Source organism: Monodelphis domestica, chromosome 2, assembly GCF_027887165.1.
Source record: "Monodelphis domestica isolate mMonDom1 chromosome 2, mMonDom1.pri, whole genome shotgun sequence".
Lineage (NCBI taxonomy): Eukaryota > Metazoa > Chordata > Mammalia > Didelphimorphia > Didelphidae > Monodelphis > Monodelphis domestica.
The window spans coordinates 31,292,880-31,310,120 of NC_077228.1; the positions used below are offsets into that span (position 1 = coordinate 31,292,880).

Genomic DNA, 17,241 nt, shown 5'->3' on the forward strand with positions numbered 1-17,241 from the left:
AAGGGGGGCAATCAGGCTTGCACTGTGGGGCAATCAGGCTTGTACTATGCCCCTGCAATGTAGCTCTGCCCAATGACTAAAGCATATGGAGGATTTAAACTGTTAGAGCTTGACAATGTCGTTTGAAAACACAAGGTGTAAAATATAAATAAGTTAGTATTTTGCTTCAATTTCTAAGCATTTGTGTGATGGCTTCAGCAAGGGTGGTAAATACAAATAAATCCTTTCCCAAAAATTACTGAGCCTTGGTGTAAATCACACTTCTTACAAAATCCTACTTTCCTGCAAGCAGAACTTCCAGCCCCATTACTCTAGATTTTATAAAACCAAATAATAAAATGTTTTCATTATAAGCATAATGTCAATACTGAGGCTAAATTGAAAACTATAAACTACTTTTTAAGACCTAGAAAGTTATAGAATTTACATTCCTTAAGAACTGTGATTAAAATGTCTTGATGATATATCTCTGCAAAGTGGAAGGTAGAATGTTTCTTTTTTGTAAGCCAATATATTAAATATATAAAATATTGAATTAATATATTAAAAATTAATATATTAAAAATTAATGTTAGCAGAGATCTGAAAATAAATAGCTTCTAAAAGACAGACTCCCTTCCCTCCCCTAAAATCTGGCCGTAAAAAAAAAAAAAAACACTCCCTTACACCATCTTTTGGACTATCCCAGAATCTCCATCCACCTATGAAGGAAAACAATTTGCAAAAACTTAGCAAAAAGCTTACAGACACTCTCATAAACAGCCACCTATAAAAGGGACTCAGTAAAGCAAGAAAGCCTAGATTCCTGTGTCTTTCCTCCGAGCTAATAAAACACAAGGTTCTTCGCAGGGTTTCCCCTGCCTCAAAGAACTTGCCAGCTACATAGACCAACTAAATGCAAGCTTCCCTGCAGAGGGAAGAACTTGCCAGCTCTAGAGGTCAATTCTTTCCTCTCAACACTCCCGATTATTGGGAGGTGCCAGTCTCAAGAGTTAAGAAAAGAGAAGGCAGGAGGAGGTTTATCTCGAAATGGAGAAAGTTTGAGCCCCAAACGACAGTCCCCCTATGGATCACCAAAATGATGCGGGCAAAATGTTGGTCAGTGTCGTTCTTGAAAGAATTCTGCCTCAGACCTTCTCCACAGGGAGTAAAACAGGGCTTTATCTTGGGTCTGGGGAGCAACACTCTGGGCTCCTCTCCTCTAGGGAGTAGGTGTGCTCTTCTCTTTCCTGGGGGGGGAGTGCCTCCTTCAGAGGGAAGGAGTGTGCCCCCTCGCTAAGGGAGAAATATTAGTTCAGCTATGGGACTAATTGGTCTGTAGGTATTTCCCCTAATTAAGACAAAAGTCATTCACCAGCGCCCTCAGACATCGGCAGGACCCACCCTCCCTCCTCCCTAGGAGGTCCAAGGTTTCCCAAGAAGGGGCAGGGGTTGGTGAAGAATGCGAACCCACGCCTTGTAATGCCCATCTTTAAGTTCCTTTCCAGCACTGAGATGCTCGTTCTCAGACTACAGACGTGGGGCAAGTTGCTGAGAGGCAGATTCAGGATGGGGATGTAGAGTAAACGGAAAGGGGTATTCAAGGAAAAGCTCTTGTGGGTCTAGGAACCTGTTCGAAACAGTAACTGCCTCCCTGCACCACCCCCTCCACTCCCCAGCCTAGGCGCATCCCCAAAGGTCCCGCCCCTCTCGAGACTGCGCAAAGAGCCCCCGCCCTCTGGGCAGGAACGTTGCGGCGGCGGAACCTTGGGCGCAAGCAGAGGCACCCTGGGGAGGGGGATGGAAGGGCGCGCGGCAACCGCGGCGGAAGCGGCGGCGGCGGAAGCGACAGCGGGGGCGGGTGCAGAGGTGGAGGACGAAGAGGGAGAAACTATGGCGGTGGCCATGGCGGCCATGGCGGCCGGGGGAGCGGGCCCGGCCGTGCTGCAAGTGGCCGGCCTTTACAGAGGCCTGTGCGCCGTGCGCAGCCGCGCCCTAGTCCCGGGCCTCAGCCTGGGCCTCGTGGGGCCTGAGCAACTGCGGCTCTTCTCCGTACGCCGCAGCGCCGGGAGCGGTGGGGAGGAGCTCGAGACTAACCCTTACTATGACAAGTACCGAGACAAGATCCAGAAACTGCGCAGGTGCGGAGGGGCAGGGCGGAAGAGAAGCTCTTCCCCATGACGGTGGGAGCCAGATTCTGCCATTGCGCAGGTGCGATGGGGCGGGGCGGGGGCGGAGAGGCGAGCTCCTATTGATCTGGTGGAAAAGATCCGGTGACTGCGCAGGAGCATAGGGCAGGAGTTGGGGGAAGCGGGAAAGCCCCTCCCATAGACTGACAATCTTGTGACTGCGCAGATGCGGAATGGGGAGGCTGGGATACCAGAGCTAGGTTCTGCGCTTGCGCAATCGGTTTGTAGAATCCGGGTAGAATTCTCAATGGGGTTCGAATCCTGTCTCTGCCGACTGTCTTCCTCTGTGCAATGGGGATAACAGCAGCTGTGGTCCCTATTCCACTTAACGAGGTTTTCCGAAGCTTTTGTTATTGTGTTTCAGGCTTCGGCCTTTCCCCGGACCTTCGGGCGGGAAGCCCCTTTGTTCACCCCCTAGATAATCCTTGCACCTGGAATTGGGGGGAACGTGCCTGTCAGCTCCCTAGACCTCAGTTTCCAAATCTGTAAAGTGGGGCAGAGGCGCTGTTTGGTCCCTGAGCCCCTTCCAGCTCCAAGTCCCTGATCCTTCTGAATGCCTTTTGTCCCATCCCCACCTCCCGCAAGACCCCCAGCTCCTTCTTAGGCTTGGATTAGAAACCAGCATCTCTATAACCTACAGGGCTGGGCATAGGGCTGGTGCCTAATAAATATTGATTAACTGGTTTGGGTTAGGTACCAACACCCCTATAGCTCCAGAATCTGACATAAAGTCGATGCCTAATAAATGTTGGTGGCCTGACTGGCATAGGTTGAGAACAACCTCTCCTATGTTTGACTTTCCATGGAGGCCACATGTAGTCCCAGCCTGATATTCCACACCTTTTAGTGCTAGGAACACAAATCCTGGTGTGGCCTGTTTCCCAGTGGTGGTGGGCTCATTTCCAAGAGCCTCTTCCGCCAGCCTGGGCTTCAGGGGTCCCTTTGAGCCAGGTGACATTCAAGGGATTTGTTCCCTGTTCTCCAGATGGACTGTCCCTGGCTTGAGCTGCAGGGCCTTTCTAGGGGACAGCCTCTCCACACCAGGCCCTGCAGATGGAAACTTGTCCCAGAGCCCTTGGGGATCACATATGTAGTAAGGGGGGAAGTGAGGCTCCTCAGAGAACCAGGTTTTAGCCCAGATCTTCCTGGCTTGAGAGCCAACTCCACACCCCTTGGGAAGGAAGCAAAGAGGTATTTATTAAGGCTACTTATATGCTAAGCCCCTTACAAACAACTCATTTGATCTTCACAATTATTCTGTAAGGTTGGTGCTGTGATCACCCCCATTTTACATTTGAGGAAACTGATTAAGACAGTAGTTAAGTGTCTTCCCCAAGGTCACCCAACTAGGAGGTGTATGATGTTGGATTTGAACTCGGGTCTTTCCTATTCCAGACCCAGGTTATTCTATCTACTGTACCACCTAGCCACCTCTGGCTACTTCATACAAAATTAGTGCCAGGTTATTATGGACTGGCAAGGGGGTCCTGTTGGAGGTCCCCATCTCCACTGTACTGTCCATTCTCTCTCTGTGTCTCTCTCTCTGGACATGAAGGCTTCCTTTCCTTAGGGAGGGGCTCTGAAGTAATAAAGTCTGGGAGACACCCCCCTTCCCAGCCCTGACCTGGTTCCTTCCTTGCCTTCATGTAGGTCTGACCCTGCCGCCTTCAAGTCGCGCCTGGAGAAGCGGAGTGAACTCCAGAAGCAGCCTGTGGGACACTCCAAGCAAGCAGACTTTATCAAGTGTGTGGAACAGAAGGCAAGAGAGCTCTGCTTCAGCCTGACAGCCCAGCCTGGCAGTGTGCTGGGGGATAAAGGGGGGAGGCACTGGCTGGGCTATGTGCCCCTGCTCACAGTCAGGGGAGCACTGGAGGGCCCCCAGCAGGACGGCCACTCAGCCAAGGCACCTCTGAGGAGGGAGGATCACTGATGTCAGGGCACCAGGATGTGGCCAGGACTGAGTGTTAAAGCCCTGTCACTGGGCTCTGGCCTAAACCAGCCCTCTCTGATGTGGCCATGGCATCCATCCTCCCACAGTGGTGCCACTCTGAGCCAGAGTGTCTCCTCACTGGGCCTCTGCTTCCAGCTCTAGGCCTGGGATCTGATAAACTCCTCCTTAGCTCTGCACAGAGGAGAAGGATGGAGGAGGCCAGAATCCCCAAGGTATTTCCTTAAAGTAAGAGAAAAGCCAGGTCAAGCCCAGGTGCCCTTTGGGCTGTGCCTGTCTCTTAGAATCTTCATTTGGCAGAGATCTAGGCTTCTTTGTAGCTCCCTACAGGCTTTGTTCACTGCTCAAGACCCTGGCCTTATCCCAGCCATGTTAGATTTCTTTCTGCCCACATCTGTACCCTACCTGCCCCCTCTCCCATTCCCCCTTCTCGCTGACCTCCTCTGAGAAGCTCACCGAAGAATTCTGATGCAGCCTGGCCAGTGCCTCCTGGTAGTGCCCAGCCAAGGGCAGGTCCAGAGGAATAGCTATTATTCCTGAGGGTGAGCAGCCACATAAGCCCTGCCCCTTCTGCTCCAGGCAGTTACTTCTCAAAGGCAGCCACAAATAGTCAGGGAAAGTGGCTGAGGATAGGGTACTCTAAGGCACAGTTGGGAAAGGGGAGAGGGGGTGGGCATGTCCACTTGCTTGAAGGTTTGAGGCTGCCCACAGGTGCTTCACCTGACTCTTCCTGTACCCACCGGCAAAGTAGAGACCTCTAAACTATTTTCTTTCAGACGGAAGCCCTGGGGAAACAGTCTTTGAAGAGAGGATTCACCAAAGACAAGGTAGGGGTCAAGGACCAGAGATCTCAGAGGGCAGCTCCTTCCCCAGCCCAGACTGCCGACATCCCTGCCTTAGTCAGTTACCCTGAGACCTGCTGGCCCGTCTACCTGACACATGGCTTATAAGGGCAAGATGTGCTGCATAGAGCCCACAAGGCTTCCACAATGATGGGAATGACAGATCATCTCTTTGTAGCACTGTGCAGGTTACAGCAACCCTGAAACCTGTTTTATCAAGGTAGAACCTGAGGGGTTGGGTCACATGGCTGAAAGGTGAAGCCAAAAAGAATCTGACAACTGAAGCTGAAAGTATTTACTGTGGAAATGAAAGACTAAAAGCCTGACTGTAGCCATGGGACTGTGGGCAAATACTTTTTCCCTCTGTGCCTTAATTTTCTTATCTGTAAAATAGGAGGCTTGGACGAGATGAAAGCTTCCTAATCTGGGGTCCATGGATCTGTGGACAAATCTCAGGACATCTGTGAATAGCTCTGTTTTCATTGACTTTTTTTTTATCCCTTACCTTCTAAGGCAGAAGGTAAGGGAACCTTCTGTTCTAAGGCAGAAGAGTGATAAGGGCTAGGCAATGGAGGTGAAGGTGACTTGCCCAGGGTCACACAGCTAGGATGTGTCTGAGGTCAGATTTGAACCTAGAACCTCCTCTCTCTAGGCCTGGTTCTCAATCCACTGAGCCACCTAGCTGCCCCCTGTTTTTATTAACTTCTAAGCAAAATTTAATGTTTGCTTCATTTATGATTTTTCAAACATTATTCTAAGAAGGGGCCCATTGGCTTCATAGAAGAGAACACAAGTGGGAGTGTGGGAATTCTTGGGCTTGAGGAGACTGGAATTGCTCTTTGTTGCTATTAATTCTCTCTGAGCCCAAAAAGGGCTGGAGGAGACCCAGTGAAGGGACCGGACCCAATTTGTGGGGCTGCTAAGAGCAGTCTGCTTCCTCTCACCCTCCCTGGTCACCCCACGCCATCTTCAAGAGGACAAGGGAGGGGACTTCAGAGAAACAGTCTTGAATGCAAAAACTTGGGCTTCCCTCGGTATCTGCAGAATTCAAAGCATCTCTTCCCCTGCAAAAATGTTGATGGCTTTTTGAGGCAGGGGCAAGTTTAGGAAGCGAACATGGATCTGTCAGGACCCGCATCCTCTGCAGAACCTGAAACATCTCTGCCTCTCACAGGCTAGAGCTCCAGTGGGACACTTCTTTTGACCTCCTTCCTCCCCCATTTCAGACTCTCAGCTCCATCTTCAACATCGAGATGGTGAAGGATAAGACTGCAGCAGAGATCCAGCAGGTAGCGTATTTTGATCTCCTTCCTTGGGGAAGTGAGTGCTTTGGGCCCTCTCAGAAGGCCAGGAAAGGAAGGAGCAGATTTACTGCCCATGGACACTCCATTGTTGGCTCCCAGGCCACACGAGATTGTCAGCCTGGCTTGGTTGATCTAGTCTTGTTTGGTCCTATATATGGCCTCCTTTCTCTCCTTGCTGACCCCTTCAGGATAAAAGGCTCTCACCTCCTCAGTACTGACTGTGGCAGGGACCCAGCCCCACTCACCTTCCTCACCCCCACTTCCATCCTGCCCCATGTCTGCTCCAAAATCCCAGGGGCTCCCTCTGGACTTCTCTTGCTTCTATTTAGAAGAGGTTACACTCAGGTCTGTGAAGCAATGGAATAGATTAGGTACCCAATATATAATAGTAAATGACTATAATAATCTAGCATTTGGTAACCCAGGGATCCAAGCTTTTGGGACTAGAATTCACTATTTGACAGAAACTGCTGGGAAAACTGGAAAACAGTTTGGCAGAAACTAGGTATAGACCAAACTTTATACCTTATACCAAGATAAGATCACCCTCTGTTGGGGAGTATGATAGAGAATCCCTTGGGGAGGAGTAACAAGACTATCTAGCTAGAGTGAGTATCCACTTGAGATTGGATAGAATAGACCCAGTGGGCTCAGTTGTTCACTTCCTCCAACCCAAGCTGGGAATGTAAGAGGTGAATGGTGCAAGTAATCCAGGCTTGGGGGCACAGGATCCTAGATTCAAGGACCATATAACATTGAATGGGTTCCCTACAGGTCTTATGGGGGCTATGGTCTGGCCCCAAGGGCTGGAGTGGCAGGGAGGAAAGAAACACTAGAGGCCTTGATGAGGGCAGAAAATAGGGTTAGAAAGAGTCAGACAATGAGCTGAAGTAGTTATGCTCAATCAAGGGAATTTCAGAATTCTTAATCACAAAGTAAGAATGGTCATTGAGTAATGGTGACATCAAGGATGTGAATGTCACTGTGGATAGCCAGAAGTCCAGAGTGTTAAAGGAGACAGCTCTGGGTACATGTGGAAGGTCCCAGTAAATGGACTGGAATTGGAATGAAGAGGAAGACTGGGGCAAGACTGAAACTGAAAATTGCATTTAGTCCAGTAGATTTGGAAAAGTTATTGCCTACCCCTCAGCAAGCCTTCCCCAAACTCATGACCCCAAGTAAATGAACTCAGCCTGGATGACTTAGGGCCAAGAGATGGAAGGTTGTGAGTCTAGCCTAGTTCTAGCTTGGCCATGCCTCTGAGTTCAGCCTAGGGAAGCTAGAAATCTTATGACAAATATCTCCCCATCAGCCCTGGGACATCACATCCTCCATTTAGAAAGTGCTGCTCTGTCTGGGAAGGGGTCCTTTATGTAGCAGTTTCCCATTGGTCCACTGACTTGCTCCTTGCACACCAACATTTCTTGTTAAGACCATAAATCCCTACTGAAGCTTTGGAAAATAAAGCCAAATAATATACCATTAAAAAAAAGAATTTGTTGCTTCCTTTGGGATTAATGGTGGTGATGGAAGTGGCCGGGTTCAGACCCAAGTACCCTGTCCACTCTGTTCCAGTGGGGGATGATGGCAGCCTATGACATCAGGAAGACCATGGCCAGGCTTTTTTACAACCTGCAACATCCCAGTGAAGGGATCCCATGTGGCTTAAGCTGCTTTAAGCTTAAGAAGATATCAAAGTCAAACAAAAGAGAAGACTATGAGACCATAGAAAGATGAAGGGAGATTCTAGACTAGTTCACGGGAGTTAGACTAGACATGGATTTTTAAGGGAGACCTGGTGTGCCCAAGCTGGTACTAGGAACAAACAGTTATCATCCTGGACAATGTCCTTCCATCATTTCTTCTGATCCACACCCTCATCCATAGCCTAGTAGGTCATGGACAAGGAGCTACAACCACTTCAGCTAGTATTATCCATCCCGTTTTACAGGTAAAGAAACAGTCCCAAGAGACTGACAGTGACTTTCTCAGGGTCACAGAGCTGGCATCAGAGGTGAAATTCAAACCCAAGTCCAGCATTCTTCCCCCAGAGTATACTTTTCTTTCCACCCTAGCTTTGTACAACTCACATCATAGAGGTGCAGTCCTATTCTCCCCCAAAACCATGGGGCATCTTTGGTACCTGATCTGAGACAAGATCCTGTTCTGGGGCCCCTGCAATTTTATCCAGGATGCCACTGATGCTTTTCTTGGGAGTGGGGTTCTGAAGAAGATGGCATTGCCAGATTTGAGTGCCTTGGAGGATGAAGGTGTCAATGGTGGGTTTCAGGACATTCCCCTTGAAGTGAGGCTCAGTCTGGGATGTTCCACCCAAGGGCATCCTGTGGGCTTGTTGGAGAACAGTTTGCCATCCCTTCTTCACTAAGGATCATTGGTACTCATCATAGAAATATAGTTGTAGATGTTTTCTTCTGTGTCCAATGACATAAAATTCTGATCCAGGAGAATTAGCCATCTGATTTGGCTCAGATTGGGGGGGGGGGGCTTCTATTTGGAAGAGATTACTCTCAGGTCTGTGATCTCACACTGGTCTGTCTTTCTCATCTCTCATGCAGATTTGGCAGCAATATTTTGCAACAAAAGATACCGTCTACGCGGTTATCCCTGTAAGTTATTTGGGAGGGAAAGACGAAGATGGTGTTAGCAGTGTGATGGCCAGCCTTGAACACTAAGTGGGAGCCTACCTTCCTGCTTCTGAGACACATCCCTCTGGAGAACTTGGGTTTAAGGGGTTTCCTGCTTCTGCTGAGCATGCCAAATAAGAGGCTGCTTGTGCCTCTCTCCCTCTCCTTCCCTCCCTCCCTCCTTCTCTTCCTACTCCTTTCTCTGGCACAGAGACATCTTTATGTCAAGTCCATGATAGTAGACCAAGGCTTTCGAGACTTCCAAATTATTTTATTTCTCCTTGATTTGGTCTCTGAAAAAGGCCCTCAGAACTAATGGAGCTGGGAAGCCAAGTCCTAGGATCATAGGCTCTTGGGCTAAAGGGGTACCCTCCTCATTTAACAGAAGAGCAAACTAAGGCTGTATCTAAGACTCATTCAGCTACACAGAGGCCTTAAGGAAGTCAGGAGCCCCAAAGGGACTGCTGCATCAAGTGATTTTTCAGGACTTGGACAAAGACAGAGCTGGCAGGAACAGCTGGCATACCAGTTGGCCAGTTGGGATCCAGAACTCTCCTGTTGGGCTAGGACATTGAGATGAACCCTACAGGACAGCAGTTTGTCTGGAAATGATCTTGGCCTCTTAGGAGACTACTCAAGAAGAAAAAGTCCCCAGTGTGGCATGACCACCAAGAAAGCTCATATAGTCTTGGACTGCCAAAGAGAGCCTCTTCTTCAGGCCAATGCAGGGGATAGTCCTGCAGTCCTCTGCCCTGGCCTCGCCTCCTCTGGGGTGTGGTCTTCAGGTCTAGGTAGTATGTTTTAGAAGAGACTGGAGAGAGTCCAGAGGAGAGGAGCCAGGGTATGAATTTATTCCCTCTGCAGAAACCAAGAGTGTCAGGCTTGTGAAGACCCAGGGAGAACATGGGTGCCATCTCTGGTATTTGAAGGGTGATCACCCAGCTAGGGCGGGGAGGGTGGGGGGGGCCAGAACAAAAAGATCTGAGGGGAGAGCAGAGGCTTGGGTTTCATATAGAGTCTCCTATTGCCCTACTATTTGCTGAGACCTACTGACTGGCTGATAGGGGCCAGATTCCTGGCTGAGCCCCTAGAGGGCTGACCCTCCAGGTGCCTGCAGGTGAACACCCCTGGTGTTCCTTGCTTCTCGTCTCTGTCTGCCTGATGTCAGTGCTTGGGAGCTTATTCTTAGATACTGTGTGAGTTGTAAATGGTGACTTTAGGAGAGAAAAGCGCGGTTTTTCTTTTGTCTGTGAGTCCACTTTTTACTTATTTCCAACCCACAGGCAGAGACATTCGACTTGATCTGGAGCCGGGCCCAGAAGTGTCCGTCTGTAAGTTCCTTTGCCCATCAGGGAGGGGGCGCTGCAGGCTCAACTATGCCAAGAGGGCCTTGACTGCCCATGCCACCATTGAGCTCTCCATCCATTGAATGTTGGCAGAGATGCCCCAGCATTAGGTGGACTGCTCAGGAACCAGGAGCAGGTGATTGACCCAGACACTTGCCCTGAGCTGCCTCCACCCCAATATTTTCATTTTGGTGAAACCCTCAGGAGTAGAGACGCCTTTCCCAGAAGGCTCTCAGCCAATGATTGAAGAAGCAGCATGATCAGAGGAGAGGATCAAGTGGCAGCTTGGAATCCAAGAGTCCTGGGTACAAGTTCTGCCCCTGAGAGCAGTCAGTAATCATTAAGCACCTCCTATGTGCCAGGCAGCCAGGCACGGTGCTAAGTCCTAGAGAAAACAGAAAGGCCAAACACCACCCTTGGCCTCAGGGAGTTCCCAGTCTAATGGCTGAGACAGCATACAAACTGAATGCTGGATGCACATCAGCTTTAGATAAACTGCTCATTATCTGCAGAAGGAAGGCACTGGCTTTAAGAGAAATTAAGAGGGATAGGCTTCCAGGAGGAGGTGGGCTTTTAGCTGGGTCTCAAAGGGAAGCCAGGAGCCAGAGGGGAGGGAAGAAAGCCTTCCAGGAAATGCTGAGAGTTGGGAGGCAGAGCTTCCTACTTGAGCAGGCCTAGAGAGGCCAACAGCATGGGATCCCAGAGCATAAGCAGGACAGGTCATGCAGAGCTTCAAATGCCAGGCAGTTTTGTAATTGATGCTGGAAGTGATAGGGAGCCACTGAAGTTTATTGGGGGGGGGGGGGGGCCTGCTCAGATCTTGCTAAAGGAAGACAAGTTTGTCTGCTAAGTAGAGAACAGACTGGAATTGGGAGAATTGAGGTGGCCAGACCCAGAAGCAAACTTCAGGGACAAAGGGATGAGGGTCTGTACCAGGGCAGGAACAGTGTCAAAGGAGAGGAAGGTAATTTGGGAAAGCAGCTTGATGACTCCCAAGTAGAGACCTGGGAGACAATGAGGAGGGTATTATTGGCTTCTGCAGTAATGGGGAAGCTGAGAAGAGGGAGAAATAATGATTTGTTTTGGCCATGTTGAGTCTAAGGTGTCTGTCTGCTGGATCATCTGGTTTGAGATGTCCGGTAGGAGGTCAGCAGAGATGGTAATTAGATTCATGGGAGCTGATGAGGTCACCAGGTGAAGAGAAGAGGTCCAGGAGAGAGGAACGCCTGTGGGTAAGGGCATGGTCTGGAGGAGACAGAGAAAGAGCCCCACGTCCTGGCTCAGTGCTCCAGGGAAACAGAAGAGGCTGAACTGCTTTGATGAAAGGAGTTTCCTAATAATAATAATAATCTAGCATTTCCAGAGCATTTGAAAACCCACAAGCCCAGCCCTATCCCTGAAGCCCATGTTTTCATGGCACCCCTACTACCCTTGAAGCACGTCAGTCTTTGCTGGATGACTTACCCATCGTGTGTGTTTGCTTCCTGCAGTTCCTCTGTGCACTTCCGAGGAGAGAAGGCTACGAGTTCTTTGTGGGACAGTGGTCGGCTTCTGAACTCCACTTCACCGCCCTCATAAACATCCAGGTAGGCGAGTGGCATTGCGGGGTGAGCTTCACTCCTGGTTGGGGTCGGAGGCGGATGTGTCTTCTTCCCCTTAGAGCAGGTTCTTTCCAGAAATAGGAAGTAAGGTTCAGGGGTTAGAACCAGCCCCAGGGGCCCTAGCTTCGACGTTAGAGGGAAAGTTACCTGCCACCATGGAAGCTGACCACTTGGGGCCACTAGCCAAGGCTCTCACACGCTTCTCTGTCCTGCTCACTCCCAGGAGCCAGCAGCCCCAGGCTCCTCAGGGTGACCCTGCTTGTACCACTCTTTGCAGACTCGAGGAGAGGCAGCAGCGAGCCAGCTCATTTTGTACCATTTCTCAGAGCTCAAAGAGGACAAGGGCATCGTGCTCATGACAGCAGAGATGGACTCCACTTTTCTGGTAAGACGTAGCTATGCCAGTCAGCTAATACTTATTAAGTACCAGGCCCTGGGCCAAACCCTGGGGTACAAAGAAAAGAGAGAGGTAGTCCCTGCCCTTTGGGAACTCCCAGGCTAATATAAACAAGACAGACAGGAATAAATTAGAGAGAATCCCAGAGGGAAGGCACTGTCGTCAAATGGGGCCAGAAAAGGGTTCTACTAGAAGATGGGATTCTAGCTGGGACTTGGAAGCTGGGAGGCAGAGATGAGGAGGGAGAGCAGTCCAGACTTGGCTCCCTGCCTTCTCTCAATGGTAGAGCTCCCACAAAATTCACTGGTCACCCATTACCTAGCTGTGGGGTTCTGATCCAAGGCAGACCAAGAGGAGATGAGAAGCAGATGGGTATGTGGCAGCATATGGAGAGAGGAGGCAGGTGAGAGGGGAGGAGTGGCACTGAAGACACTCAGAAGCAGAGCACGGCCTTGGTTCCAGTTTCTAGCCCAGCTCCAGAGGAATCTTCAGGGCAGGAATCCCAGACCAAAGGAGAGTCTGCAGTCGACACTTGCTCAGACTCAAAATCCATCAAGAACTGGCAGAGCTCAGAGTAGGGGGCAGAAACCAGATGCTGCCCTGGATCAGACCTCTTTGGGAGCCCTGAAAGATTGCAGGGCCCAACAAGAGATCCTGAAATCACATAACCCTCAGTATTCCAAGAAAGCAGCACTGGGACCAGGCCACGCTTTCCCTCCCAGAGCATGCCAGGGCCCAGCCCTAACCTCAAATCCCAAGTCAGAAAGTTGGCTGAAAGAATGAACAAACGTAGAGAACCCCACCATAAAGAGCTATAGTGGTTGCAGGGGGTCCTGCTACACCAGGCCAGAAGGAGAATGATTCTACCCCATCTACAAGCAACCCTTTAGAGAAAAACACAGCTTGAGCACAGACTCAGCTCAAAAACCTGGAAAAGATAAGACAAGAGTTTTTAAGAGTGAGAAAAAAAATTTTTAAATAAAAGAAATAAGCTCTATAGAAGAAACTGGAAAGAGAATTAACAGCTTGACCCAAGAGGCACAAAGCCTGCCCAAGAATTATGCCCAGGGGGCTGTAAAAGAATGTATCCCTTTTTTGATCTAGTAATACCACTACTGGGTCTGTATCCCAAAGAGATAAAAAAAATGGGGATGGACCTACTTGTACAAAAATATAGCTGCTCTTTTTTGTGGTGGCAAAGAATTAGAAACTAAAGGGGTGTCCCTCAATTAGGGAACGGCTGAACAAACTGTGGTATATGATGGTGATGGAATACTATTATGCTATAAGGAATGATGAACAGGATGATTTCAGAAAGCTGGAAAGGCCTCCATGAGCTGATGTGGAGTGAAATAAGCAGAACCAGGAGATCATTGTAGACAGTACCAGCAATATTGTGGAATGGTTAAAGTAAACGTTCTACTAACAGCAACATAATGATCCAGGATAATTCTGAGGACTTAAGAAAAAGAATGCAATTCACCTCCAGAGAAAGAACTTTGAGGTAGAAATACAGATGAAAATACAGGATTTATTAATTGTTTATTTGGGTATATGTTTGGGGGTGGGTTTTATAAGATTATTCATTTACAAAAAGTAATAATATGGAAATATGTTTTGCATAATATTACATGTATAACTCAGATTGAATTTCTTGTCAGCTCCAGGAGCGGGGAGGGAAGAAGGGAGGGAGACAATATGGACTTTGGAAAACTTATGTGGAAATTAGTTATTTAAAAAAAACAAAACTTGCCCAAGCTGCAGACTCCCCCCAAAATCAGCCTGGACCAGAGAGAAGCCGATGACCATGAAACAACAAGAAAGCAAAGGATCTGGGTTCATGGCCAAGAATAACTGAGTCTGATCCTGCAGGGGAATGGGGACAGAGTCCTGGGCCCCTACAAGGGCCCTTTCAGAACAGAGAAGGGAAGCCAGTAGGCAGGTCTTTGTGGACCACCAAAACCTTCCAAGCTGTGGTTCTTTGGGGCTTTGCTTGTCGATAGCAAAGTTTGGAGTTGTTCTCTTCTGGATTTGGCCTGGTGCAGATTCTAGATGTGCCCAGAGGCATTTGGTGGGGGTGTTCCTATAATTCTTGCTACAGCTTGGCCCTCAGGGCTCTGTTCCCCCCTCTATGAGAGAGCTGTCACAGTGAGGGAGTTTGGCCAGCTGACCTTCCGTGTCCTGCTCCTTGTTCTGCCCTCTGGCCAAACAGAAAAGGCCTGCTTTCCCTATCCAGATGCCAGCCCTTGAAACTGCTTGAAGGCTGCTTCCAGGATGCCTGGATCTTTTCTTCTCTAGCATGTTTCTTCCCACATCCTCTTAAGGCATAATCTCAAGGCCTTCAGCCCTGTGGCCACCCGCCTCTGGACTCTTCACTTTCTAGGCGATGCATGAAACAGATAAAACAAAGCCTGGTGTGGGGGCAGCACACGAGGAATCCTAAAATGAGTCCATCCAGTGTTAGTATATACAGCAAAGCCAGTGAACACCGAGAAAGCAACAAGCCTGACAGGCTGGGATTTGAAGGCAAGGCCGACCTAATGTATAACAGCGAGTGGTCAGGCATGTGGAGTGACACAGAGTGGAGCCGGCCATTTGTCCACAGTCACGCAGGAAGCTAGGAGAGATGAGTCTTGAACCCAGCTCCAGGCTCATCCCTTGTTCCAGTGCCCCACCCATTGCCTTCCTGAGAGACATGCATTTAAAAACAAAATCATCAGGGAGAGGCCGAGGCCCAGAACAGATGAGCCAGCCTTTAACATTGGGAACGTTAGGCCCTGTGGGGCAGGGGAGGAGAGAATAGAGACTTCTCAGAAGTGACCCCCATACAAGTCTTTGTTTTATCTACGTTTCGTGCATCTCCTGAAAGACGACATGTTCCTGGGGCAGCCAGGTGGCTCAGTGGATGGAGAGCTAGGCCTGGCAATGGGAGGTCCTGGGTTCCAACATGGCCTCGGACACTTCCCAGCTGTATGACTCTGGTCAAGGCACTTAACCGCCATTGCCTAGCCCTTACCTCTCTTTAGTCTTAGAATTGATACTAGCCCAGGAGGTAAAAGTTGTTTTTCTTTTTAAATGGCGTGTCCTTGAAGTCCCCAGCTGTGTTACATCCTTCTTGAGTCTTTCCAAGAACAGGGCATTCTCGAGGGAGCCCATTCCCAAAGACTGGGGAAGCCAACCCCCATTCTGAGGGCCCAGCATGGGCTTCCATCCATTGAGGGTCCTTCTAAGGAGGGGAATCTTTGGCCAGAAGAGGAGGCCTTAACCATGTCCTTTTCCCTTTCAGAAAGTCCCTGAGGCTCAGTGCATCGCCAATCAGGTACAGCTCTTTTATGCCACTGACCGCAAGGAGACCTTTGGCCTGGTAGAGACATTTAACCTCAGACCCAACGAGTTCAAATACATGTCCGTCATTGCAGAACTGGAGCAGAGCGGGATTGGAGCTGACCTGAAGCTCCCACAAAAGCCGAACACAGCCTAGAGCGGAGGCCGTCGTACTGGTGGCTGTCCTAGGGCCAGTCCTAGGAAGGGGATGGGGCATCGTACACACACACACACACGTACACTCATGACCTCGCACACATCCTCTCGTGGGCTCCCCGGAGTGTTTATTGTGGGGGGGGGGGGGGATCCCAGAATTGGCGCCTGATTCTTGGCCTTTAGATCGCAAAGGGAGGGCTTCTAGAATTCTCTCCCAGCCTCCTCCGGCTCGGTTGTGAGCGGAAGCCGGCTTAGCGTCACCAGTACGTCACACTCTTCAAGTGTGACCGTGTGGTTGCATGCCGGGGGCTCTGACTCACAACCCCAGAGTGATGGAATGGCCCTTCGTGTGAAGTCGAGGAGACGTCACGCAGCCTGCCCACCGGCCGCCGATGTGGCGTTCACACGCTGGACCCCTTCTAGCAAGCCGGGCATCTTCCAGGGGTCTGGCCGTCCTCCAGATTCCCCAGGCGGTTGGCGCAGGCGCCCCTCTCGTGACCTCCAGGGCTGGCACTTGGTGGAGACAGCAAGCAGCATCCCCCTCCTGAAGGGCCCGTTGTCTCGCCCGCCTTTGGGAACACTGTCCAGGCTCCGCATGCTCAGAGGGGCGAATCAGTGCCGTCTCAATCCTTATGTGCATAGATAGGAAAATGGGCTCCCACCCTGAATCTCAGGGGGACGTTCCCCAGCTTGGAGCCCCATTGTTAGCTTACGAACAACAGGGCCATGACTCCCTGGTCAAGCAATAAAATCCCTTCTGACTCTCCAAGCTTCTTGTCTCTCTGGGTGAAGTCTGAGCTGTTGGTTAGTACTGAAAAAAGGAATCCAGTGAAGTGTCTTTGCAAGGCTGGAGACGTAGCCCTGCTCCATCAAGCCCCATGTATGCCCCGGCGTCCTCAGCACCCCATTGAGCGACGTACAGGCCGCTCGGTTCCTCTGCGTGATGTAACTGCACAGTGAACTCTCCGTCCCACTCGGAGCCCGAGGCGTCCATCCCCCGCACCCTGTGCTGCCCACCCCCCCACACACACAACCCACCTTTAATTCATACACGGGAGCAGAGGGGTTTCATTAAGGTCCCCACATTCTCCCCAGGCGTCGGGCCTGTTTATCCATGACTTGGAAAAGGGGTGCAGAGGACCTCTGTCCGGTGTTCAGATGGCGCACATGACTGGCTGCTATGCAAACACTTCAGAATACCCGCTCTGGGCATGGCGCTGCCCTCCAGGCGCTGATGTTCCGCTCAGTGAGACGGTGGGCCGCAGGACCAAGAAGACCTCGGCAGGTGGGAACGATGGGACGCGAAGCGGAATCTGGTATAAGCGGTCAAGTCTAAAACAGACAGAAATGACCGAGTAGGGGAGGGAGAGGAAGGTAGGCGGCAACTAGAGGCAACAGCAAGCTGCGACTCCTGCTGAGCCACAAGCCCCTGGCCAGAGATGGAGGAGAGAGAGCTGGTTATTCGGTGTGGAGTGCCACGTTTTAGGGAGGGCAGTCGGGATAGCAAGGG

The 17,241-nt window shown here is 50.3% G+C and overlaps 1 protein-coding gene across 3 annotated transcripts; it reads left to right on the plus strand.

The window, feature by feature from the left end:
• The first annotated feature begins 1,696 nt into the window (after positions 1 to 1,696).
• Positions 1,697 to 16,500, plus strand: ATPAF1 (ATP synthase mitochondrial F1 complex assembly factor 1). Of its 3 annotated transcripts, none has more exons than XM_001375156.4 (9): positions 1,697 to 2,120; positions 3,819 to 3,927; positions 4,893 to 4,943; positions 6,185 to 6,247; positions 8,839 to 8,889; positions 10,191 to 10,238; positions 11,744 to 11,839; positions 12,132 to 12,239; positions 15,538 to 16,500. In XM_001375156.4, exons 1-9 carry the CDS (start codon positions 1,780 to 1,782, stop codon positions 15,730 to 15,732), a joined length of 1,062 nt encoding a protein of 353 aa, XP_001375193.2. In that variant the 5' UTR covers positions 1,697 to 1,779; the 3' UTR covers positions 15,733 to 16,500. The 3 variants fall into 3 exon arrangements, with proteins under 3 accessions (XP_001375193.2, XP_007480282.2, XP_007480283.2); XM_007480220.3 differs by having other exon boundaries at positions 1,827 to 2,190; XM_007480221.2 differs by lacking the exon at positions 1,697 to 2,120 and having other exon boundaries at positions 3,819 to 3,911.
• Positions 16,501 to 17,241: the final 741 nt, after the last annotated feature.